Here is a 23,188-nt window from a genome sequence, read left to right as displayed (position 1 = left end):
TAGATTGAGACTTGTCCAAAGTGATATGGTTGCATGTACTGGAACCGGATTTCAAATGCAGGCCTGTCTTATTCCAGAGTCTGTTCTCAACCACTCTGAACTGTTGTCTCATTCGCAAGCACAGTTAAGAATGTGCTGGAGATAGTGTGCTAGGGCGTCATGTGGCAGGATGAACATCAGAGACTGGGTCATAGACATAGTCATGGACACTAATGAGCAAAATAGGAGAGAGCTTCTGAGGATCAGTCTCATCTACTGCACAGACATCATCATAGAGTATCATACCGTTTTTAGGATGGACTTTCACAAAATTGGCAATTGATTAAAAAGAATAATGATAACGCACACAGTTTAAAATGCACAAATATCCAGACTTAAGAGAAATGTCTTCTCTTGTCTGCATTCCACTCCTTCAGTGTTAACAATTTGACGTTTATACTTACATATTTTTGCTTTGCTTATATAAGCATATTTAACTGTAAATGCACATAGGTGTGTATGTGTGTGTGTGTGTGTGTATGTGTACATATCATGTTTTGTATTTCCCCTAGTAGTTTTCTAGTAATGATGGCATGTAGTATTGTTACAGGGTCAGGAATTAATAGTCATTCAATTAAATATTTAAAAGAAATCTGTAGTAAGTAAAATTTTCTTTCTTGGTAATTATGGAGGTAGGGTGGTATCATGAAAAGTTCTTGGGGTTTAGAGTGAGAAATATATTCACATCTCTTCTCCAAATTTATTGATAGTGTGATCTTGAGTATGTTTCCTATCCTTTCTGAAGTTCAGTTTCTTTACTTGCTTTACAAAAGTTTCCCTTTTATTTTTGCCACTTTAAAGGTAAATTATTTACTCACTTATGAAAAAAATTTATTTCTAACAATTTTTAATCTTTTTTTTCTAAACTAGTTTTTCAATGCAACTTATTTTTTACAATCATAAAGTAAAAATTTTAAAGTGCAGTGAAAATAAATCCTTCTTTCACTGCTGTCCCCACCTACCCAGGTTTCACACCAAAAGCAACCAATTCCTGTTGCCAGTTATGTTTCTGTGCTCTTTCAACATGTCCAAATGCATGCATTGATGCTAATGATCTTTTTGCCGGTAAGGCAAAGGCAACTTTCCTAATTTAAGGACTGTTATTCTTTAGACATTTTTTCTTATTATTTCTTCATTATTTTTACAAGTCGGCCACAGGTGTGTATTTAGCTGCTTTACCAACGCCCGGTGGTATTCAGATTGCTGGGAAGACTCCTAATGATGGCTCCTACGAACAGCACATATCTCATATGCAAAAGAAGATAAATGACACAATTGCTAAGAATAAAGAATTATATGAAATTAATCCTCCGGTAAGTAAAATAAATTTACATTGTGAATAAGTTCTTGTTTAGGAGTTAATATATTTTTTGAGTTGTCTTATTTTGGACATATTTTTTTTTTTTTTTCACTGTTGAATTTCGCTCTCCTCAGTACTCGTTCTTTTCACCTCCTTTTGCATTCATGCTCAAATGTCTCCTTTTAGGGAGAGGACTCTGACTGCCTGATTTGAAAATTATACTTTCCCATCAATTTTTGATACTCCCTAACCCTAACCCCCTTCTGTGTTTTACTGTTTTTTATTTCTTTCTTTCTGTGTGTGTATGTATAAACACAAAGAAGTAGGTTTTTGATTCTATTAATTGCTTGTTACTCCTAGTAAAATGAGGCCCCCTCAGGGCTGTATTCCTGAGGCCCAGACAGTTCCTCCTAGTTGCCTCTTGATAAATATTGCTGAACAGTTAAATAAATGGTTTAAACGTTCATTTTTAGTGAAAAGAAAGATTGCTTATCTATGATAAAAATGTGAAAGATACACCATTTTTCACTTTTTGCTTCTTTTTGAGAATTTTCCTACCAGTCACTTCTGTAATCAGTCTTTTATACCAGGTTTGCAGTAGGTTTCACAGGGCCTCCTTCTCTGAGGACGCCTTACAGCCAGGGTCTGAATTGAAAGAAAGAAGTGTTTGAGTTAGAATGAATCTGTTTGTCTTTACGAGTCTCTGATAATGAAATACTTCTGCAAAAGGAAAGTATTTAGATAACAACATTATTATTGTGGTTTTTATTATTTGATTTTATACACACTATCAAATTTTGGTTGGTTGTCTGGGACAGTGATCTGTATTCTAGCTTCCGACTTACAGCTTTCTAGCAAAGTTGTTAAGCTGGGAAGAATTTTAAAGGTATGACCTACAACTAGCTACACTGCTAAGTGTGCTAGACACTGGTCGCATGTGGCTGTTGAGCACTTAGTGTGTGTAGTCTGAATTGAGATGTGCTGTGAGTATAAAATACACATTGGATTTTGAAGACTTATTATGAAAAAGAATGTAAATTATCTCATGAGTGTTTTGTATATTGGTAGTATGTTGAAAATGTAATCTTTTGGATATAGTGAACTAAGTACAATATTTTATTAAAATTTATTTTATTTCCTTTTTATTACCTGTGACTTGCTTTATATTTCTATTGAGCAGTGCTAATGTAGAGCTTCTTTAAATTCACTGAGAAAATTCGTGTGTTAGTATATTAATACTTACATAGACTCTGTAAAAGCTTTCTGCACAACACTTTACTGCTTGTTTGCAGTACATTATTTTTTTTTTATAATTATGTTTTGATATTTGAACATTTTCTTTTTTTTTTTTTTTTTTTTTTTTTCAACATTTATTTATTTTTGGGACAGAGAGAGACAGAGCATGAACGGGGGAGGGGCAGAGAGAGAGGGAGACACAGAATCGGAAACAGGCTCCAGGCTCTGAGCCATCAGCCCAGAGCCCGACGCGGGGCTCGAACTCACGGACCGCGAGATCGTGACCTGGCTGAAGTCGGACGCTTAACCGACTGCGCCACCCAGGCGCCCCTATTTGAACATTTTCTAAGAGTGTTTATGCCTGTTGGGGAGAATGATTTGCAGAGCTTTATGTTAGGGCTCCATGATATAAGCTGAATTCTTTTGCTTAACGGTATTTATCAACTAAGTACTTCCATGCTGACCTCTCACAGAAAGAATTGACCCCTCCTCCTTTATATTCTTCTTGTACTTGTATGTGCTTCTGTCATAGGGCCTGTTACATATTACTGCACTTACTTTTTACATGTCTTTCTTTAATAATGTGAGCCTTTTAAAGTCGGAGACATATTTAGAAAATATGAATTAACTCACTTCATCTATTCAATAAATATTTATTGAACTTCTGTTTTAGAAGTACATTTTAGAGGGAATAAATCTGTTATGATTCTTAAAATTTCACCTTATACAGATTTCATGAGTTGAAAAGGACCATATTTCACAAAAGACTACTTAATGGATTTTCTAATGTGTCTCTCCTATTTCAGATAGTGAATGAATACCTTACAGTCTTTCAGCATAACCTCTTGGAATTTGACAAAGTCAGTGTAGTAGGCCACTACTCACTTATATTACAATTTTGTCTTTTCAGTTTCTAAGACAATGTATGCCCACACTGAAAATGTGAATCAGTGTGTTTCTTCTCTTACAAAGGTAGCTCTTGCTGCAGTGAATACGCTTTTTTTTTTCCTCAATATTGAAAAATCTTTCTATTGCAGGGGTGTAGTACCACTTAAAATGGAGAAAATTCAGTCAACTAAAGGTGTCAAAATACCATAGGTACCCGTGGTGGAACCTCATTACAAATTTAAGATACATTAAATACCAGATAGTTGCTTTTATTAGGTCCAGGACATAGTGAGCAGAGGCATAACCAAATTTTAAACTACTAAAAAAATTACAAAGAGAAGAACATTGTACTCAGAGCAAAAGAACTGATCTAGATAGGTTCATCGCTTAAACTAGTTTTCAAACCTGGGCAAACTGCTTTACCTCTGAACTGCAACTCTTTCTCATTGTGTGGTCATTATAATAGGAACCCTGTCAAATTTATACAGGGCAAGTTAATTTGGAGTACAAATAAGAGATATGAATGTGAAATTACTCTATAGGTAGCTATTATGAAAGTGTGGTGGTAGTCTTATGTAAGGTGTGTGCTAACAACGAGCATTTAAAGCTGTAATTTTGAAAAAAAATTTTCTTATATTCCTTGTTTTTTAAAAAACATAGCTCTGTTATGCCAGCAATAGGCTAAGCCTTTTCTATTTGTGCTCACATATTCACACTCTCCTGATAGTCCTTATAGCCAACAGATATTTAGAACGTCTGGTTACCTCTGATCTTTGGCTATACAGTAGGTGAGAGCTTGCAAACCCATATAGGATTGCACCATACACTGACCTCAAAAAAGATTGTTGTTGTAGCTACCAGTTTGTTTAGCTTAACAAGTTATACAGCAAATCCCTGCATAATATTATGTATTATGTCTGCACACACATACACACATTTATCATATTCCTCATTTTATTATGTGACACTTTGAAAAATTACCACTGGATAAGAAAAGATATAAAAGGTTAGAATTCATCTGGAGAACTACATTTTTAATGATTTCTGGACTGTTCAGTCTTTTAAATATTGGGTAGAAAATACCACATGAACTGGATGGGCTGCCGATTCCCTACTCGTTGTGGTGTCCTCTCTATACACTAGATGTCAATGTTGCCCTGCTATGTCCATGACAGTCGTGTATGGTTATGGATTAGTGTATCAAGGCTACTAGTGATAAAAGGAAATATCCATGTACTCTCTAAAAGGTTAATTAGTCATAAAAGTTATAATTAAATATACAGTGTGAATATATTTTACAGATTTTTTTCTCCACAGATATTTATCTATTAACATAAAAATTTAAAACCAAACTGAAGTGTACAAATACCAAATCATTATGCTGTATACCTGAAGTCAATATAATGTTATATTTCTATTATACTTAAGTAAAAAGAAAGAAGTAAAAGACTACAGTTTACAAAGTAACCCCAGAGCTGAAAAAGACAGTCTTACGTGATATAAAGCAATTATATTTCTTTCAGGAGATATCCGAAGAGATTATAGGGTCACCCATCCCGGAACCTAGACAGCGCTCAAGACTTTTAAGATCTCAGTCAGAAAGCTCTGATGAAGTTACAGAATTGGACCTTTCACATGGGAAAAAAGATGCTTTTGTTTTGGAGGTATTACTGCATTAAATTAATTAAGGTTTTTGGAAGATGAGGTGTACATTTTTTACAATCGGATCCTAAATTGATGTGATTTTATATTATTACAACTGCTGTAAATCCATTTAAAAATGTTATTACAGAAATGACCATTGACTTGAAAATATCAGAACTTGGTAATGTATTTTTTGTTCAACACCAGATACAATAATGCAGGTGATTCTGGAAAAATTAATGGATGGGTTAAAATAAAATGATGCTAAAATTTAAAATAGTAATGATAGATATTGGAGCTATTTTTGTAAACTTGAATGAATTTAAATAAGAAATTAAAATGCTGTTCTTTCACTTACTATAATTATTATCTACTTGCTTCATGTGTTATAACATGTTGTTATAATTGTATCCTTTTTACATGTAATATGATAAGTACTGTGAATTCTGAGTGTAGTGTTTTCTTACTGAATTCAGAAGGTATAATTGAACTTTGGTTATGAAAATACACTCAGAACTTTCCTGGAGGATAAATGTGACACAGAAGATATATGGGGCTTCCTCCCTCGCAAATCTCTTCTCTCTGCCCTCCTCTGTAAATGGTTAGCTTTGAAGGATGGTCTTCCTTTGATATTGAAGGAAAGGAAAATAAATGAGGATACACAGAAATGTTCTAGAAAGGTGCCAGTTGAGAGAAAAAATCAGATGCCTTTATTTTAGTAAAGCAGGAAGCTGATGGTAGATTGTGTTGGGATGAGTTTGGAAGTTTGAAGAATCTAGAACAATGCCCATGAATGTGATCAGGATGTCAGCCATGGAAGATGCACAAGCCTGAACTAAGGCGAGGGTGTTAATTTGTAGAAAACTCAAACTGTATGGATGTGTGCCTGTTTCTCATATTTTTCTACAGTCTGAGAATGAAAAAAAAAATGGAGGTTGGTGAAAGAATATGTCAGGCTAAGGAGGTAAAAGGTTCCAGGGTACTGTTTGGAGTAGTGTTACTCCAGGTGTGCTGTGACTACCTATAGCATCAGCACCATCTGGGATCTTAGAAGAAATGCAAGTTCTGGGGGCCCACTTCAGACCTCGTAAATGAAAATTTCAAGGTAGGGCCCAAGAATCTTACTCTTCAGGTGATTCTTAGCATTACCTGAAGTTTGATCTGGAGCATTTATTGATCTTTCTGGTCTTGGATCCTGGCTAAGTAGAGAACAAAAGTGCTTTAGATCTGTGCAGAACTGAGAACAAGGTGCAGATTCATGAAGTAAGAGAAGGAACAGACAGGACACTGTAGTTGGATCCGGGGTGGAATGTTTTGGGGAATAGCAAGTTGAGGTATGGCCATGACAGTGGGTCTCTAAAGTGAAGTTTAAAAATGGTTCTTGAAGTTTCAAGGATAATGTGAGGGGACAATTGAAGTGTGTGAGAGTCAGACTCCCAACATGCAGATGAATGTCAGTCTTTGTTTAGCTGGATATTTTCACTATTAATTATTCACAATGAAATATTGTGATATAAGAGAAATGGGGTTTGGAGTTATTTTTTTAGATGTGCCTTTAAATTTATCCCTATGTAAGTCAATGTTATTTATTTATTTATTTATTTATTTATTAAATTTTATCCCTATATAATTCAGTTTTATTTTTTTTATCCCTATATAGTTCAATTTTAAAGCAGTTTTGTATTTAAGGCGAAAGATCCTGTTTTTTTGAAATTGTTCTTTATTAGCTAATAAAAATAGAAATAATAATTGCTTATGTATCTTTGTAAGCTTTTTGAAACATGCCTCATAAAGGCTTAATAGAAGGCTGTCTTTTTCTTAATGAAATATACTTTATAATGTGAAATATTTTTTAGAAGTATTTATAATAATTACTGTGGAGAAATTTACAGATATTAGAACTTTCTTTTTCAAGTTTTGTATTTTAACTTAGGAAAAAATAGCTCCACTTTTCCTTGATTCTTATATTTTCTATTTAGTAAGTAATAAAAACAATGATTTTTTTCTTTTTTTAAAGTTTGAAATTACTATGTATTTATACTTACATAATAGTTCTAATCTTTATTTTCAGATTGATGACACAGATGCTATGGAAGATGTACATTCTCTGCTTACTGATGTTCCTCCCCCTTCAGGTGAGTGGAAGAAACTTTACTTTTGAGATGAGACTAGTTTTACGTATCAGTATTTTAGTTCATAATTATTACAGTAGTAACTTTATTTTAAAGGTTTTATCAGTGTCACATCCTATCATGTGCTTTGCTTGTCCAAGGCTAAAAACATACTTTAAAAATATTTATGTTAGAACTTAGGTGAACTAAGGGGGCACCTGGCTAGCTCAGTCAGTAGAGCATGTGACTCTTTTTTTATTAAAAAAATTGTTTTTTTCATTTTGGAGGAAGAGAGCAAGAGTGGGAGAGAGACAGAGAGAGAGAGAGAGAGAGAGAGATAGAGAAGGAGAGGGAGAAATTCCTAAGGAGGTTACATGCTCAGTGTGGAGCCCCAGAGCTTGACGTGAGGCTCAATCTCATGACTCTCGGATCGTGACCTGATCCGAAATCAAGAATCTGACACTCAGCCGACTGAGCCACCCAGGCACGTGGAGCATGTGACTCTTGATACTGGTTTTAAGTTCGAGCCCCCTACTGGGTGTAGAAATTACTTAAAAATAAAATCTTAAAAAGAAAGAACCACAAAAATTTAGGTGAACTGATTTTTAATCCTTTTATGGTCATACATTAAAAAAAAAAAAGAAACCAAACTGATAATTTATTGAGATGGTCTAAAGTCTACTGAAGGTATAGTATTTTAGAAAAAAGAATAAATGGATCTTATAGTTAGAATTCCATGTGATAATTGAAAAATGTTACTCTTTAACATAAAAATAGATGAAGCATTATCATATAGTTTAACTATGATTTATTTCAACAGGCTTTTATAGTTGTAATACAGAAATTATGCCTGGTATAAACAATTGGACATCAGAAATACAGGTAAACCTTTCCCATAAGGTTCCCATTTCACATAAATGTATGTGATTTTAGCGAGTTCCTTAATATATGCTTTTTCTTTGACCTCCTTATTGCAATTAAAATGTTAGCCTTTCTTTTTTTTTTTTTTGGATTAGCCCTTTTCATACTACATTATTTATTATTCATTATTTGGCAGTTTTATCAACTGTTACACTATTTAGTTAAAAATATTAAATGACATGCTATTATATCTCCCCATATTTAGATGTTCACATCAGTAAGAGTAATCCGATTAAGCAGCCTTAACCTGACTAATCAAGCCCTTAATAAGAACTTTAATGATCTCTGTGAAAATTTGCTCAAGGTATGAATCTTTTGACTAACTGTATTTTAGTTAAAACTCCTAAGAATTATGAAATTAAAAAAGGAAAGTGTATGTGTTGTCTGGAATATCTTACACAGTTGTGGGCCAAATTATTTTCATTTACATACTAGTTTAATCTTAACTCTGTCATCTGGTAAAATGCTAAAGTTGTCCTCTCCATCTTAATATGCCACACTATTGATGACATATATTTTAAGTTGTTTCATAGTTTTAAGCTTCATATGAATCTATTGTATATACATAAATTTTAAAAAAGCCTTTTTTCCTATATTACTTTTTATGACTTATTGGTTATTATGATTAAATCTTATTGTCTGCTTAAATATTTAAAATAGTATTCTTAATGTAAGAATACACAAAACAAGTGGACCAGCTTTGTTTTACTCTTTTAAATGTCCCTTTTGCCATAATGCAGTGTGTGGTGAAAAATCAGTTTTTAAAAATGTTTTAATCAAAAGAAATGATATCACTAATATTTCCTATTGTGTAGAGCCTGTATTTTAAACTACGGTCTATGATCCCCTGCTGCCTTTGCCATGTAAATTTTACAGTATCTCTGCCTGAAGATGAATTAATACAGGTAATTAAGATTCAAATTATTATTATTTTTTTTTAATGTTTAATTATTTAGTTTAAGAAAGAGAGTACAAGCAGGGGAGGGGCAGAGAGAAGGAGACAGAGAGAATCCCAAGCAGGCTCTGTGCAGTCAGCACAGAGCCTGATGCAGGGCTCGAACTCAAAACCATGAGATTGTGACCTGAGCTGAAACCAAGAGTCGGACGCTTAAGCGGCTAAACCACCCATGCACCCCAAGTTTCAATTATTATTGAAGAAGAATTCTAGCTTTTATCTGATCTGTTTTAATATTATAAACCTGCCATAAGTGAATAAGTATAAAGGATTTTGCTTTATAATATTTTTAAACATATTAGAATGAATCAGTCCATGTATGTTTTATTTTTCTGAACTCTAGTAATCCAAAGGTAGAATCATATGGCTAGCGTAGAATGTGTACTTATGTGGGATTTCTCCTGTCCCCATATTTTAGAGAAGGTACTTGAGCTCTTGCAGGAATATCTAGGTTTAGGTACACATGTCAGACTCAGTTGTAGTCTGAATATCTGAATAGTTATTGGCAATTCTGGTTGAGAGTCTTAACCAGGAAAAGCAAATTAGCCAGTTAGTATAAATTGTTCCATGCTACTGAAGAAGGTTTGTGAGAAACTTATTGTGGCAATGATTAGTTTGCTAATCACGTTGTTTCTGTAATTCTAGGTTACAGTCACAGCAGTTGCAATAACTTTTGACAAAAATCAGGCTTTACAGACCACAAAAACACATGTTGAAAAGTCATTGCAAAGAGGTAAACCTGTGATGGATGGGAGCATAGTTCATATGTTTGTCTACATTATAGTTCAGTGAAAAAAGTATAGATTAAATAAATGACTGTTTTCTTGAAGAAGAGATATGTCACTTTTTCTGTCTTTATAACGTGGTGGATAAGAAGAATGTGATGACTTGGTATTTTTCACACATGAATAGGTGGTTCACTGGTATTTATTTCCATAAAGAATGCTGCTGTTTTTTAGGCTTAGGTTATAGTATATTAATTCTGCAGAAATTTTGTGATTTCTGTCCTGGAGTCTTTGGGGAGGTCCTCAAGGCATCTGAGAACCTACTGATGTAGTAAACATCATGTATTCTTCTCAAGAAAGGTTCCCTGGTATCCAGCAGATTCTCAGAGTTGTCCTTTATCCAGTAAAATTTAGGAAGTACCATCCTTAATATATTCCAAAGAAACTCATTATTAAAAACTGCTATGTGTTCTGAAAAAAAGGACAGGGAAATAGTATGCTTTCTAAACTTTAAGGACTTACCTGGCTAAATGAAATATACATGGTTAGTCTAAAATTTTTAAAGGTGATTACATTCTACATGCAAAGCATGAATTAATCTCAAACAGATGTATTAAACGATTGCGTTCAGATATTTATCAAAGAAGATAGAAAATAACTGTTTTAAGTATCATAGAACTAGTATGGTACAAAAAGTAGAATAATAATTGTGGAGCTATTATTTGTTATTGAGTTCTTATTATTATATGCTAAGAGATTTATACTTAGGAGTTTTTCTAAATCTCACAACAGTCCTAGCAGGGAAGAGAGCATCTCTCAACATTATGCAGGTGAAGGGTTTCTATGGGAGAAACCAAAAAGAAAATAACAAGAATAAATTGGATTGGGGGGAAATATATATTATCCCAGATTCTTAAAAAAAATTAATACTAGATCATTACTAAATAACTAGTGTTTTTCTTGCCTCTCAAGCCTCTACAGATAATGAAGAACTTCTGCAGTTTCCACTGGAGCTCTGTTCAGATTCGCTTCCTTCTCATCCTTTTCCACCAGCTAAAGGTTGGTTAAATGAGGGAAATGCGAACACAAATCCTAGTTTCTCGTTCCTTTTACTTCTTCATTGTAGGCAGTCTTACTTACTCTTGAGATGAAGATTTATTCTTCATTCCCTCATGGTCTGTTTCTTCATGTTTGTACAGGGGAGAGAGTAATATTCCTCATATTTTAATTTCTCAAGTAATCTCATCATAAATTATTAAGGTAATTTTTCATGTGATACTCCATTCTTATACTTCAAATGTATTAAAGTTTTATCTTCAGAAATCTGTATTTCCCTAAGTAACTACTCACACATGATATATTGATACTATCTGGTAAGGTTTTTTTCCAGCAACGATGGAATCTTTTCAAAAATGTTTACATTTTATGGATGATAAAATACTTATTTTCTTCAGAAGGTGTGTGGAGAGGTTTAGGTGGGGGTAGTGTAAGTAAAAAAGGGATGAGCTGTCCTTTGAGTGTCTTGGTTATTATTGAGGAACGTTGTAATGTGCTTAAAAGATACTGCCATATTTTCAAATGCAAAATGATGCTTTCTTAATAGCAATACATCTACATAGATCTGTACAATCTTTGGAGAAAAATGGGAGGTAGTATTTTCTATTTCTCTTCTGATTTCAGGGCAATTTTATAAGAATTTTCAGAATTACTGTACCTTATTTTATAGCATTACATATACAATAAGTGTAGTTTCTGTTTTTTCATAGGTTTTTATTCTGAGAAGTGATGCATTTGTTATTTCAAACAAAATTGGCTTTTCTAATTTTTACATTTTATAATGCAAGAGAAATTTTTAAATGATTTGTACTTATCAGTTATTTCATCTGATACCAATTAGTTATAATACAGAATAGTATTATATTCACATTGCATATAGAGTCTTTACTAAATCACTAGGCCTGCTTATCTATGTAGATAAATAGATCTTGTCTCATATTTTGAAGATGAAAAGATAAGCTCCTTTCAGATTCTGAACTTTCTAACATGGTAACTGTGGTCCTCTTTCTTGTTTAAGTTAAAATTCTACGTTAGAACTCCATAGAGAATTTTAGCGTAGTTCAACTCCTTGAAAGAAGAGAGAGGAAAAATCAAATCCAAAGATAATCTGAGTTCAGATTTATCAATTAAATATAGCTTCCAGAACAAAAAGAACTGTGAAGAATCTTCCTTGTACTGACTAGATACAATTTTTTTTTTAAAACACCTATTTGTACAGGAAACTTGTATTTAGCCACAGGGTTAGTTCAAATCACTTTTAGGTGTCATTTTGTTTATCCTTACCCTGCAATGGGTGGGGTAGGGTGTGGAGGGGGAACCAAAACCAAAAATGTAATCACAACAAAAAGATTTGATCAATTGGCAATCTATAGGAATATATACTTGTGGATATGGGGTTCCTTTAGCTCAGTTTTACCTTGTTAGTAGTTACTGATTCCTGAAGAAAATTGGATTTAAATTCTTTAAATTTTTCGTATCTATATTGATAACTTGCAGTTTCTGCAGTAGCTTTCCAAGTGTTTTCAAAGGTAATTAAAACTAGTGCTTGTTGGCGTCATGAGTCTATTTTGTACAAATGATACTTTGTAGAATGAGGAAAGAAGAATTTGAGTAGAATAAGTCATATCTGAACAGTACTTAAAACATTGCAGTTCATTTCAGGGAGTGTGGAGAGGGGCCCTAAAGTGGAGTGATAAAGTAGCAGACCTGGGTTCTCTTCTCAGTTCTGCGACTGATCAAGTGTGAGAACTTGGGCCAGTTAACCTCTAATAAGCCAACTAAGCCTCAGTTCCTCATCTGCAAGATGTGAAAGGATTAATATTCTCTCTAGCCTTTAACTCTCATTCCTTGGGTTTCTATAGCAAATGGTTCTTCAATAATTAACATGTTCCTGTTATTAAAAACATAAATCAAAAGCTAATTCATCAAAATCAGAGGCTAATGTTTAATTAGGTTAAATTAAAAATTTCCGAATTAAGTTAAATTAAAAATTTCCAAATAGCTTCAAATCTATTAAATCAATAATTTTTAAATTCAACTTCTCCAAACCATGGAGTTTCTTCATAGGTGCTTCATGGCCTTCTAGGAGGCAGGGTGGGCAGGGAGCGAGGGGAGGGGAGGTCTCTGGACCCGCTACCTCTGAACTAGAGCAGCTTCGATTCAGTAATGCTTTTACTTACCGATTTTCTGTATCTGATTTTGTTGTAAGAAAGAGTTTCAAAACGTTTGAAAACCACCGAATCAGATCATGCTGCCATCATCATCATCTTCATAATGTTTAGTAGCATCACATCTAATACTAACATATATGAAACTTTTATACTAAGTACTTAACTGCAAAAACTATGTGCAAAAACTATGTGTTTTTCCTTGAATATTACATTTTAGAATCATCAGTAACTACTAAAAAGTTTAGTAGTGCCTTTTTGTGAATACTTTTGTAAGTGTCGTTTCTGTTGCATGCTTATTTATTGTCTTTGCTTCCTCAAGTCTTTTCAGGAGGACATCGGTTATACTAAATATACTTGAAGAAGTTATCACAAAGTATTTTGGAAGATTTGAGGATAGGATGGGTTTTGAAAAGGTCTGAAGAGTGGAATAATAGAGTGTAATACATGAATGTAGTAATTGAGCATTGTAACATGAAGGGAAGTTTTAAACAGAGAATAGAAATATCTGGCAAAAGTTAAGCTTAGCAATTTAGAAGTAACAGGCAAGAGAGAGAAAGGTAAAGAGTTCTAAGAATAAAATAAATAAATAAATAAATAAATAAAGAGTGCTAGGAAAAGCCCAAAAACTTCTTGACTTTCTTATATGCACCCACAAGAGGCTTAAAAGTTGACTACTAATATTGATAAATAAGTAAATATATAGTTTTATGGTTTTTATACTTTTGTTAAGGTCACTTAGCTAAGCTGATGGAGCTTTTTCCCTTTTTTAAATTCTGAAAACTTTATTAAGCTTCATTTTATTTTAAGTTTAATATTAAGTTTTACTTAATTTAATTTTTCATGTTATTACAGACAGGGCAATTTATTAAAAATCGTTACTTCTTGTATGTTGACAGAGTAGTTTCAAGAGCTATGCACATCATATTTATACTTCCATCTTTTAACTTGTAGATAAACCTTTCCTTTTTGTGTTACTGAAAAATGAGTGAATATTATGTGAAGAAAATATGCTTCAATTATGTGTATCCTAATCTAATTCACCATGTAGAGTAAGCCTGGGCCTGAATTGTCCATCCATGTTCATTTTTGTCCTTTCATATTTTATTATATTTGGTTTTATTTCTCAGGGTAACAAAATAGTTTGATGTAGGTCTCAAATTTATGGCCGGTTTGATTATCTTGCTAGGTGTCTTGATTTTCTGATTTGAAATTTTAAAAGGTGCTGAGCCTGAGTAATTTATTCCAGGAAATTATCATGTGGAGGTCATCAAAATTCTTTAATGAATATTATGAGGAACATAGATGATGTGCCATCAACATAAATTACTTATATTCACATGAGGCTGTATTATGAGAAAAAGAATGGCAAATTTTTTATACCACTCTCATAATGTTTTTTCTTCATCATTAGTATCTATACTTTAGTTTTCTAAATATTTACTTTTACACTATGAAATGGCTTTAAGAGACCATTTTATATATATATATATATATATATATATACACACACACACACACACACACACATATATATATGTATATATATATATACACATATATATGTGTATCTATATGTATACATGTATATAAATTAGTCTATATATTTATATATAAATGAATTTATATATAAAAGGATAGAACAAATACAGTAACAATGGGGAATCTGAGTGAAAGTAATCTGGGTAAAAATAAAAAAAGTCAGTAGGATTTTTCTTACAGACTGTAGAAAATCTCAAAAATTTTATGCATATACTTTTTATAAAAGGCTAGCAAATTATTTTTGATATATGTCTAAAGCCCTAAATCTCAATATATTAGGTACCATACTGTGGTTCTTAAGATCTCAGACAAATGTATGTGAATCATATGCCACTATAAATATTTTTCAAATACTTTATAGGTTTATAATAAGATAATAGTTTTCATTAAAATTATGAGAGTTTAAGGCTTTTAAAAGGTTAGGTAAATTTAGTTTTTTATGTACTGTCAGATGAAACTGTATAGAAGAAAAGTCTTTTGTACCTAACTTGATCCTGCTTTCATTTTGCTTTGTGCTGGGAGGAAAGCCTCATGTTCAGTGGCATAAGCTATAGGCTGGCAGGAGAGTACTCTTTGCATTAAGCAGCTGCTGATTAATGTGACGAGCAGAAGTCAAATTCTGGATTTCAGTATAAAAAAAAACAAGTTGGTTTATATCCTCAATACATTGTACTCCATAATTAGATATTCACATTTGAAGTTTTTTAATGTTTATTTTTATTGAGGCTATAAGGGTTATTCTTTGTTAAGACAAATTTGATTTTAGAAGATAGTTTAATTTTTTAAATTAAATGACTTGCCTCACATTACTTTAAACTAGCCATTTGAAATATAACCCTATAAAAACTACAAAGTTAGCTTTTATTTTATCCTGCCAACTAATGGTTCTAAATTCTTACAACTATTACATAGTTCTTTACACTAACTAAAAATATCTTTATGTATTAACAATTCATTGCATGTCTGTTTTTTCTTTCTTTTTAAAATCTATTTTGTCACTACAACCAAATGGTAGCAACGGTACCAAACACTGAAGTTCTCCATGTTGTTGATGGCCCCAACCATCAGTGGGAGGTCCTGAAAGGAGAGAGATGCTGAGGGGAAGGAGATTGAGAGGAAAAGAGAAACTGCAGAGTGGAAAATATATGAGAAACTTATCCCAGATACGGGAAAGAAGGAAGGAAAGAGAATTGGTGGAGAAGTAGGGATAAGGAATCTTTGCTTCTTCAAGGCAGCTTGAGTTCAATGAAATCCAGAGTTTGCGGAAGAGGGAGTAAACAGCAAAGAAAATGGAACTGGGTTACTGGGTTATTTAGAAGAGAAGATATAAAGGGTGGGACGGAGGGGGAAGTGAATGCCTGGAAACAGGCAGGAAAACAGAAAATGGGCATTAAAGAAGACAGGTTGTTTAGTCTGTTGCACTCTTAACTTTAATTGTACAAGGTGGAAGCTTTAATGATCCAAATAGAGAAGCTAATTGTCTTTATCATCTAATGTACATATTGTGATAGTAGTCGAGTTTTTCCCATAGTGGACTCTCCAGATTGAAGCTATTTATATTTTTCTCTGTGCTTTAAATATCTTTTAGCTATAATATGGCAATTTCATTATCAATCCACCAGTATTTGAATATCATTATGGACAAGGTTTCTACTGAATGTTTATACACATAATTTGTCTTATTTAACTCAGTCATTAAGCCAGATTTTATACTTATAGGATATAGCTAATCAGTATATTATACAGTGACAGAAATGCTGAAAGAGACATAAAGTGAAAGTTTGATCATAATAACTTAAAACTAAGAATGTTTAAATAGCTAAATAAAGCAGACATTTTTAAAGACTTCAGATTGCATATGAATTTTTTTAAGTGGGCTCCATGCCCATCATGGGGCTTGAATTTACAAACCCTGAGATTAAGACTTGCTTGCTCTACTGACTGAGCCAGCCAGGCATTCCAGATTGCATATTTTTTAATCTGCCAGAGAATCTTCATAGGTTTCAGGGCCTTTTTTTTTAGTTTTGGTAATTTCCTTAAGATGACCAGATAAGATTATCTCAAGTATTTTTTAATTATTCAAACCAAAGATGATTTGTAGATTCTAATGTGAATAAGTTGTCAGAAGAGTTATTGATCATTGTAGAGCTTTATCATCACCAGCTGATACCTTTGTCCTTGGTTATGACAAGTTATTTAGGAGAATGGAAGAAGTCTCAAACTTCAGAAGCATTGGAGCATGTATAATTGAGGGAGACAGAGTCCTTGCCACATTATTTTCTGTTTGTCATCAATATGCTCATTTTCACTCAACTGCTTTTAACCTAGGTTAGTCTCCTGCCCCACGCTGATAAGGGCTTGTTAAATACAATTGTAGTGTACTAAGAGAATAATAAAACTTTATTTTCTATTTGTCTTGCTGACTTTCTAGGATTGTTCATTGGGGGGGGGGTGGATAACAGGGTTATCACTTACTGGTGACTTTTTAATGAAGCAAAATAATCATTTTTTTTGTATCCAGTGGGAAAGGAAATCGTAAGAGAAGTGGGCTACTGTGTGGCTTCATTGAGACTTTCTGCAGCTAGATTGGGGATACCTAACATAAGAAGTGTTTGTCTCAAACTCTTTCACATGTGGAGCAGAGACTTTCACATGTAGACAAATATACAAATGGCTGGCAATGGGCATTAGCTACTCAACAAATCTCAAAAGATTTTAATAAGATTTCTACTCCTGAATGTGAAATATGTTCTCTCTCTCTCTTTAAGTATTGGCTTAGAGATTGCATATGTGTTTATTTCTTTTTCACCAGAATTGCTAGTTTGCCAGTGAGCCAGATAACTGATATCTGTAGTACCTTCTCTTTTGAAAAGCCTATTACCTTGAAAGCCAAACTGTAATTGGAGGAGCAGAGTGACTGAGAATCTGAGGTCCTTAGATAACTGAGGTGTGCAAACGTCTGAGGAGCTGATCACCTGTTCCCTGGACCACCTCATCTTGGGCCTTTTTTCTGTGAGAAAAATTAAGATCTTGGCAAGCATGTTGGGTGAACCTGCTGTCCTGAACTGAGATCAAAAATCATCTCCCTTAACCTTTCCCTTAAGAATATCTGCAATTTAAAAACTTTTTTTTCCTTAAATTTTAATTCAATACATACATATATGAAGGCAGGGAATAGACATTTTCCCTTGCTCTTCCCCCCCCCCTTCTCCGCCCTTTGTAAAAATTTTTTGGGAAAAGTAATAAATGTATACGGTGAAACATTCAAATCTTATGAAAAAATCAAATAGTCCAAAATCTAGCTCCCCCTTCTCCATTCATTTACCTTTTCACGAGGCAACTACTCTTAATCAGATTTATTGTCTGTCTTTGCAAAGATATACTATTTATCCTTAAAAAAACAAATATTTTACAGATCAATGTGTACCTTTGGTTCTTTTTTTAAAAATTGATATTTAGAGCTGGTAACAGATACTTTCTAAATGCTCTTTTGGTGGACATTTGTTATTAAATTACATGTAGTTGCTACTCACTGGGGAGTTTCCTATTACCCAGATAATACTGAGTTATAGAAGATAATTTCATGTTAATAATTTCCACATTTTTTTAAAGCTTTGACCCCTGTTCCCTCATTTTAAAAGCTTTCACAGAATTCCTAAGGCCAAGTATATTTTCTGTAAGTCTCTGCCCCACAAGTCTGTACTACGTAGGACATAGGAGAGCCCTGGGAGCCACCTGGGATATGGAGGCTTAGGATGGGCATTTGCTGTCCCACCTTCTGCACCGTGTCTGTTTCAGTGCTGAACTAGCTGTCCCTGGAGATGTGATAGGCCTCTGAGTGTCTGTTCTGTTGTAGTCTCCTTCCTGTGGGTTCCATCTCCTCCTGGACTTCCAAAGCTCCTCAGGATCCTGAATCAGGGAGGACTCTTCCTGTCTAGATCTACTGTCTTGAGGGCATGATGGTCAGGGGCACACCCACAGCATGGTACCTCACAGTCATTTTGTTGACCCTACTTAGCCCATTTATTCAACAGCTCTGTATTGTAAGAGGAATGTCAGCCACTCTACACTTTGCAGTATTTACTGGTGGTCACTTGCCTTATAAAAATGGGGAGAGGGAGTATGCATACTTCCATGCACCCAATTAGCAAGAACCTGTCCAAACCTTATTTGGTATAAGGTTTAACTTCGTTAATTTAAGAATATTACCAAAAGATTAATACATTAAGCAGAGATAAAAATATGTATTTACTTAATTTATAATTAAAAAAAAAACTGGATGACTCGAATTATTCTCAGAAGTTTTGGTAGTGCTGTTTAAATTTGTACAATACTTTAAATAGCTATAATAAAAATATGAAATATTAGGGAAAATTCTGGATGCTCCTTTTGTGAGGTTCCTGGAAAGGGAGTGATTCTAGTTTGGGACCCTAGTCATGTCTGTGGAGAGTACTTTTTGGTTCCACAACGTCTTAATGCCACCAGAGGGAACTGTTGACAGTGAAGTCCTTGAATGAAGGGGATTGTGGTAGTGAGGGGGAAGGTTATGGTTAGTAAGCAGCTTGTATTTATCTGTGAGACACAGGTCATTGCCTTGTCCGTAATTTGTAATCTTATTGACCCTTCCCACTCCCCAAACATTTTCCCTTCCAAGTTTCATTTCAGGTTTTCTTTAATTTCTCTGCTCAGTTTTCTCATCCTGCTTTCATCCTACTAACATTTGTTACTATGTTTATATTTTCTCATGTCTATAATGTTTCTGAAACTCTTCTTGTGTTACAGTAACAGTCTTCCTTGACATGCTATTTATTAACTGAGCTAGTTTTCATATATCAGTAGAAACTGCACTTAAACCCTGAATTCTTCTATTTGGTTTGCTTTTATAATGAAGCCATAAAGATTTCCTCCTATTCATCTGGCTTATAGATGGTATTGACAAACAGCAAAGAAGAGATACTGGCTTGTACTTAGCATCCGAGCTAATGTTGTTCATATTGTCTTATTAGAACACCTGGAGAGTGCAAGTTCTAACTCAGGTATACCAGCTGCACAGAGAGGTGAGTTTGTCTAATTAAGCAAATAGTCACCAAAGGTGTGAAATTCTAGTGTGGTGGTGCATAAACATACAGACATTGGAGAAATGCACTGGACAGTGGAATAAACACCAAAATGTGGCATTATTGTAGTTAGAATGTGTCATTAAAAATATTAATTAACCTAATATTTAAGTTTTTAGCATCTTAATAGTTTCCCTGTTTCTCAAAATAAAATTTTAGCTCTTTGACATTCTTTTTAGCTTAGTAGTAGTAAAAGCTATTTTATTTAAAAAGGAGAACTTGTTAGACTCGCATCTGCCTCCCCACTCAATGTTGTCAGAAGCTTGTTACCAAAATCAGATGTGAAAACAGAATATTGACCACAATAATCCTTTGGCCTTTCTGTTACTTATGGTAGAAAGAATGTGTTTTAATAAAAGATAAGTCAACCAGTGATTTTTTTTTTTTTTCATGTGTTCTTCAGCATTTGATTTTCATTATTTTTGTTTTAGGGTAAAAATAAGGAATTAAAGTCCTAAAATATAGACAGTTAAAACCTTGTAAAGAAAAAGAATGGGAAATAACATTAGTCAAAGCGGTATATGGTCCTTGCAGTGATATTTTGGTAAGACCTTGCTTCCATTGCCCCTAAGAGACCACCACACAACTATGACATCACCAAAAATGCTCAGCCAGCTAATTAAGAACTTGGTTTTGGACAAATCAGTGTCTAAAGCTTGACTCTTTACTATCTCTCATATCTGACTTGAAAAGGACCATTCTTTTTCTAAGTTACAGTTAAAGTACATCATCGGAAGGAGTGTTATGACGAGTAAGAGACGTCATCCATATTTTTTCTTTGTTTTTTCTTTTGTTTTCTGTCTGTGTTTTCAGCAACGTCAGTTGATTACAGTTCCTTTGCAGACAGATGCAGCAGCTGGATAGAGCTCATTAAACTGAAAGCTCAGACCATAAGGCGCGGATCAATTAAGACAAGTAGGCGGATGTTTCTACCACATTATGATCTGAGAAGCATATCCCTGATTTCCCAGTGGTGAAGGCTAGACCTTTCTACCCTGTAATAACATTGCCGATCAATCATGTATTGGAGTGTGAAAGCTGCAGACTCTAATGGTCACTTAGCAAAAGTTATTGAAGGGCCTTTAGATTTGTTCATTTTAACTGTAGAATTATGTTTTAAAAATTTTACTTTTTGTGAAGGTATTCTTAGAAGTGTATAGATATTATATCCTTCTAATGGAAGGAAATTATGAGCTCTCTTATAGAAGAGATACTCTTTGAGGACCCTAGCTACTATGTAGTATATGGCATCTGTTAGTTTCCTAAGAGTGATAAAGAGGGCTAAAAGAATGAGGTATTTCTGGATAGAAGGTAGTAAACTCTTATCTCACTGCTAGAATCAGGATCGTTACTTACGTGTTCTTTATACTCCATGTGTTTTGATAGACTTTGAGGTAAACATATTTGAGTGAAAGAATTTATAGTACTTTAAGAGAGAACGAATGATGTTTTAGAGGAAAGATCACAGGATATGGAACCAGACAGATCTGGTTTGGGATCCTAGAAGTGTCATTTTAATAGCTGTGTGACCTTGGGCAAGTTATGTAATTTCTCTGAGCCTCAGTTTGCTCATGTGTAAAATGGGGATAATATCTATGTTGCTGGGTTGTAAGGATTAGATAATACATATGCATGTGTGGCTTATAGTAGTTACTTGATAAGTGCTAGCTATTATTATTTGTTATTTTATAAACAGTTAACTTTTAGATAGCCAAGGTCATTTGTTTTTAAAATTATGAGTTTGATCAAAAAGGTTTGGAGAAAAAACCCATTACAACTTGTTAACATAAGGTTTATCTACAAGTTGACAGTGATGAAGTTGTCTGAAACAGATGGAAAAACTGCACTGGGAAATATAACAACTTTCACACTCTCTTTGTAATAATTTGTTCCTACAGCAGATAATTTTTAATGCTCTCCTGCTTTTTCTTTTTCTTCACTTTATAACGATCATTGTGTGTTGTCATAGCTATACCGCATCAGCATTTTCTTTTGCAGGAATGCCATTTTTCTTCCAAAAGAATTCCATTTCAGCATTTCCTCTCACGTTTTTCTTTCTCTCTTTAATTGCATGCAGTGCATGATAATTTCTTTACTCTCATGACATGGCTTACCCTCACAGACAGCTGAATGTTGTCACCACTTTTTTGGAAACCTTAGGGAATAATTGAGTTACCAACATCTGATCTTGAGGTTTTCTTTTCTTTCTCCAAATTTAGCTGTCACCGTTGAAAAAGCAAGTCCGATGGGTGAAGGAAATTTCCGGAACCGTTCTGCTCCACCTTGTGCAAATTCTACAGTTGGGGTTGTTAAGATGACACCTCTTTCTTTCATCCCTGGAGCAAAAATAACTAAATATCTTGGGATAATTAACATGTTTTTTATCCGGGAAACCACTTCTCTTCGTGAGGTAGGTAATTTTATAACATTGTTTTTGTACATTTTCTGATTGAAGACATTAGTATCAAAACCAAACGAATTTCAGGTTGTTGTTTTTTGCCAAAGTATAGACACATGCACACACACACACGTACCTTTTCCTTTATTTTTTCTTTTCTTTTTTTCAGTCATTTGTCTGGATTGATTCTAGATTAGACTTACCAAATTTCATATAGCACCGAGTATTAGCACAAGAATTGTGTTGGGTTTAATTTCATTTATTATTAGAGATTCCAGATCCTTATCATAAGTAAAACAAGTAAATTGATCCATGTTGGATTAGAGATTTAAAATAGCCTGAAAGAACAGTTTAGTTTTTTCAAGTAGTTATTTGCCTGCTATTATTTAAATAGCAGTTTTCATGGTTTTACATTTAGAAACTGTAGGGGACTATATTATAGATAGATGTCTGTGGATAGTTTATGTCTGTTTTTTTTCTCCCCCTGAAAAAGAATGTGGCTGCTCATTTTATTGCCCCCTCCGGAAGTATATGAGGACGCCATTTATTCAAATTCTTACCCCACAGTGGGTAACAGTAATTATAATGTTTTGATGTGGTCACATTTAAGAATCAGAGTCAGTCTATTATATCTTTCATTACATAGGAATTTAAACTCAAGAAAAAATTGTATTTACATTGTGTCTTACTAGAGCAAAGTAATATTGTGAATAGGGACAATTTTAAATTATTGAGGTATGAAACTTAATAAACTCTTCAGCACTTTGTTTTTTTTTTTAAATCTATGCATTATAAAGATGCCTTAACTATGCTTTTTTTCCCATTGTGTCATCATCAGTGTTTCTGTACTTCCTTAGAAATAATAACCCTTACACTATTTTTTTTTTTAATTTGAGAAAGAGAGAAAGAGAGAGAGAGAGAGCCTGAGCCAGTGAGAGGGGCAGAAAGAGAGGGAGAAAGAGAATCTTAAGCAGGCTCAATGAACGCTCAGCACAGAGCCCAGTGCTCTGCTCAATCCCATGACCCTGGTATCATGATCTAAGCTGGACCCTCAATCGACTGAGCCACCCAGTTACCCTGCCTTCATG

The 23,188-nt window shown here is 33.8% G+C and overlaps 1 protein-coding gene across 26 annotated transcripts in view; it reads left to right on the top strand.

Annotated features, from left to right (window-relative positions):
- Positions 1-23,188, top strand: part of C2CD5 (C2 calcium dependent domain containing 5) — a 100,645-nt gene that overhangs the window by 73,214 nt on the left and 4,243 nt on the right. For 11 of the 26 annotated variants that reach the window (XM_045463516.1, XM_045463511.1, XM_045463509.1 and 8 more), the window contains 11 exons: positions 1,188-1,352; positions 4,987-5,127; positions 7,179-7,242; positions 8,039-8,100; positions 8,345-8,443; positions 8,955-9,044; positions 9,740-9,827; positions 10,792-10,878; positions 19,592-19,642; positions 20,516-20,617; positions 21,922-22,112. In XM_045463516.1, the coding sequence (XP_045319472.1) occupies positions 1,188-1,352; positions 4,987-5,127; positions 7,179-7,242; positions 8,039-8,100; positions 8,345-8,443; positions 8,955-9,044; positions 9,740-9,827; positions 10,792-10,878; positions 19,592-19,642; positions 20,516-20,617; positions 21,922-22,112 (1,140 nt within the window). The remainder of the gene's footprint in view (positions 1-1,187; positions 1,353-4,986; positions 5,128-7,178; positions 7,243-8,038; positions 8,101-8,344; positions 8,444-8,954; positions 9,045-9,739; positions 9,828-10,791; positions 10,879-19,591; positions 19,643-20,515; positions 20,618-21,921; positions 22,113-23,188) is intronic. The other 15 variants (XM_045463518.1, XM_045463502.1, XM_045463520.1 and 12 more) reach the window with 4 other exon arrangements.

This window comes from Leopardus geoffroyi, chromosome B4 (genome assembly GCF_018350155.1).
Source record: "Leopardus geoffroyi isolate Oge1 chromosome B4, O.geoffroyi_Oge1_pat1.0, whole genome shotgun sequence".
In the NCBI taxonomy this organism is placed as follows: domain Eukaryota; kingdom Metazoa; phylum Chordata; class Mammalia; order Carnivora; family Felidae; genus Leopardus; species Leopardus geoffroyi.
Note: the sequence above shows the minus strand (reverse complement) of the source record. Positions and strands in the feature narration are given on the sequence as shown.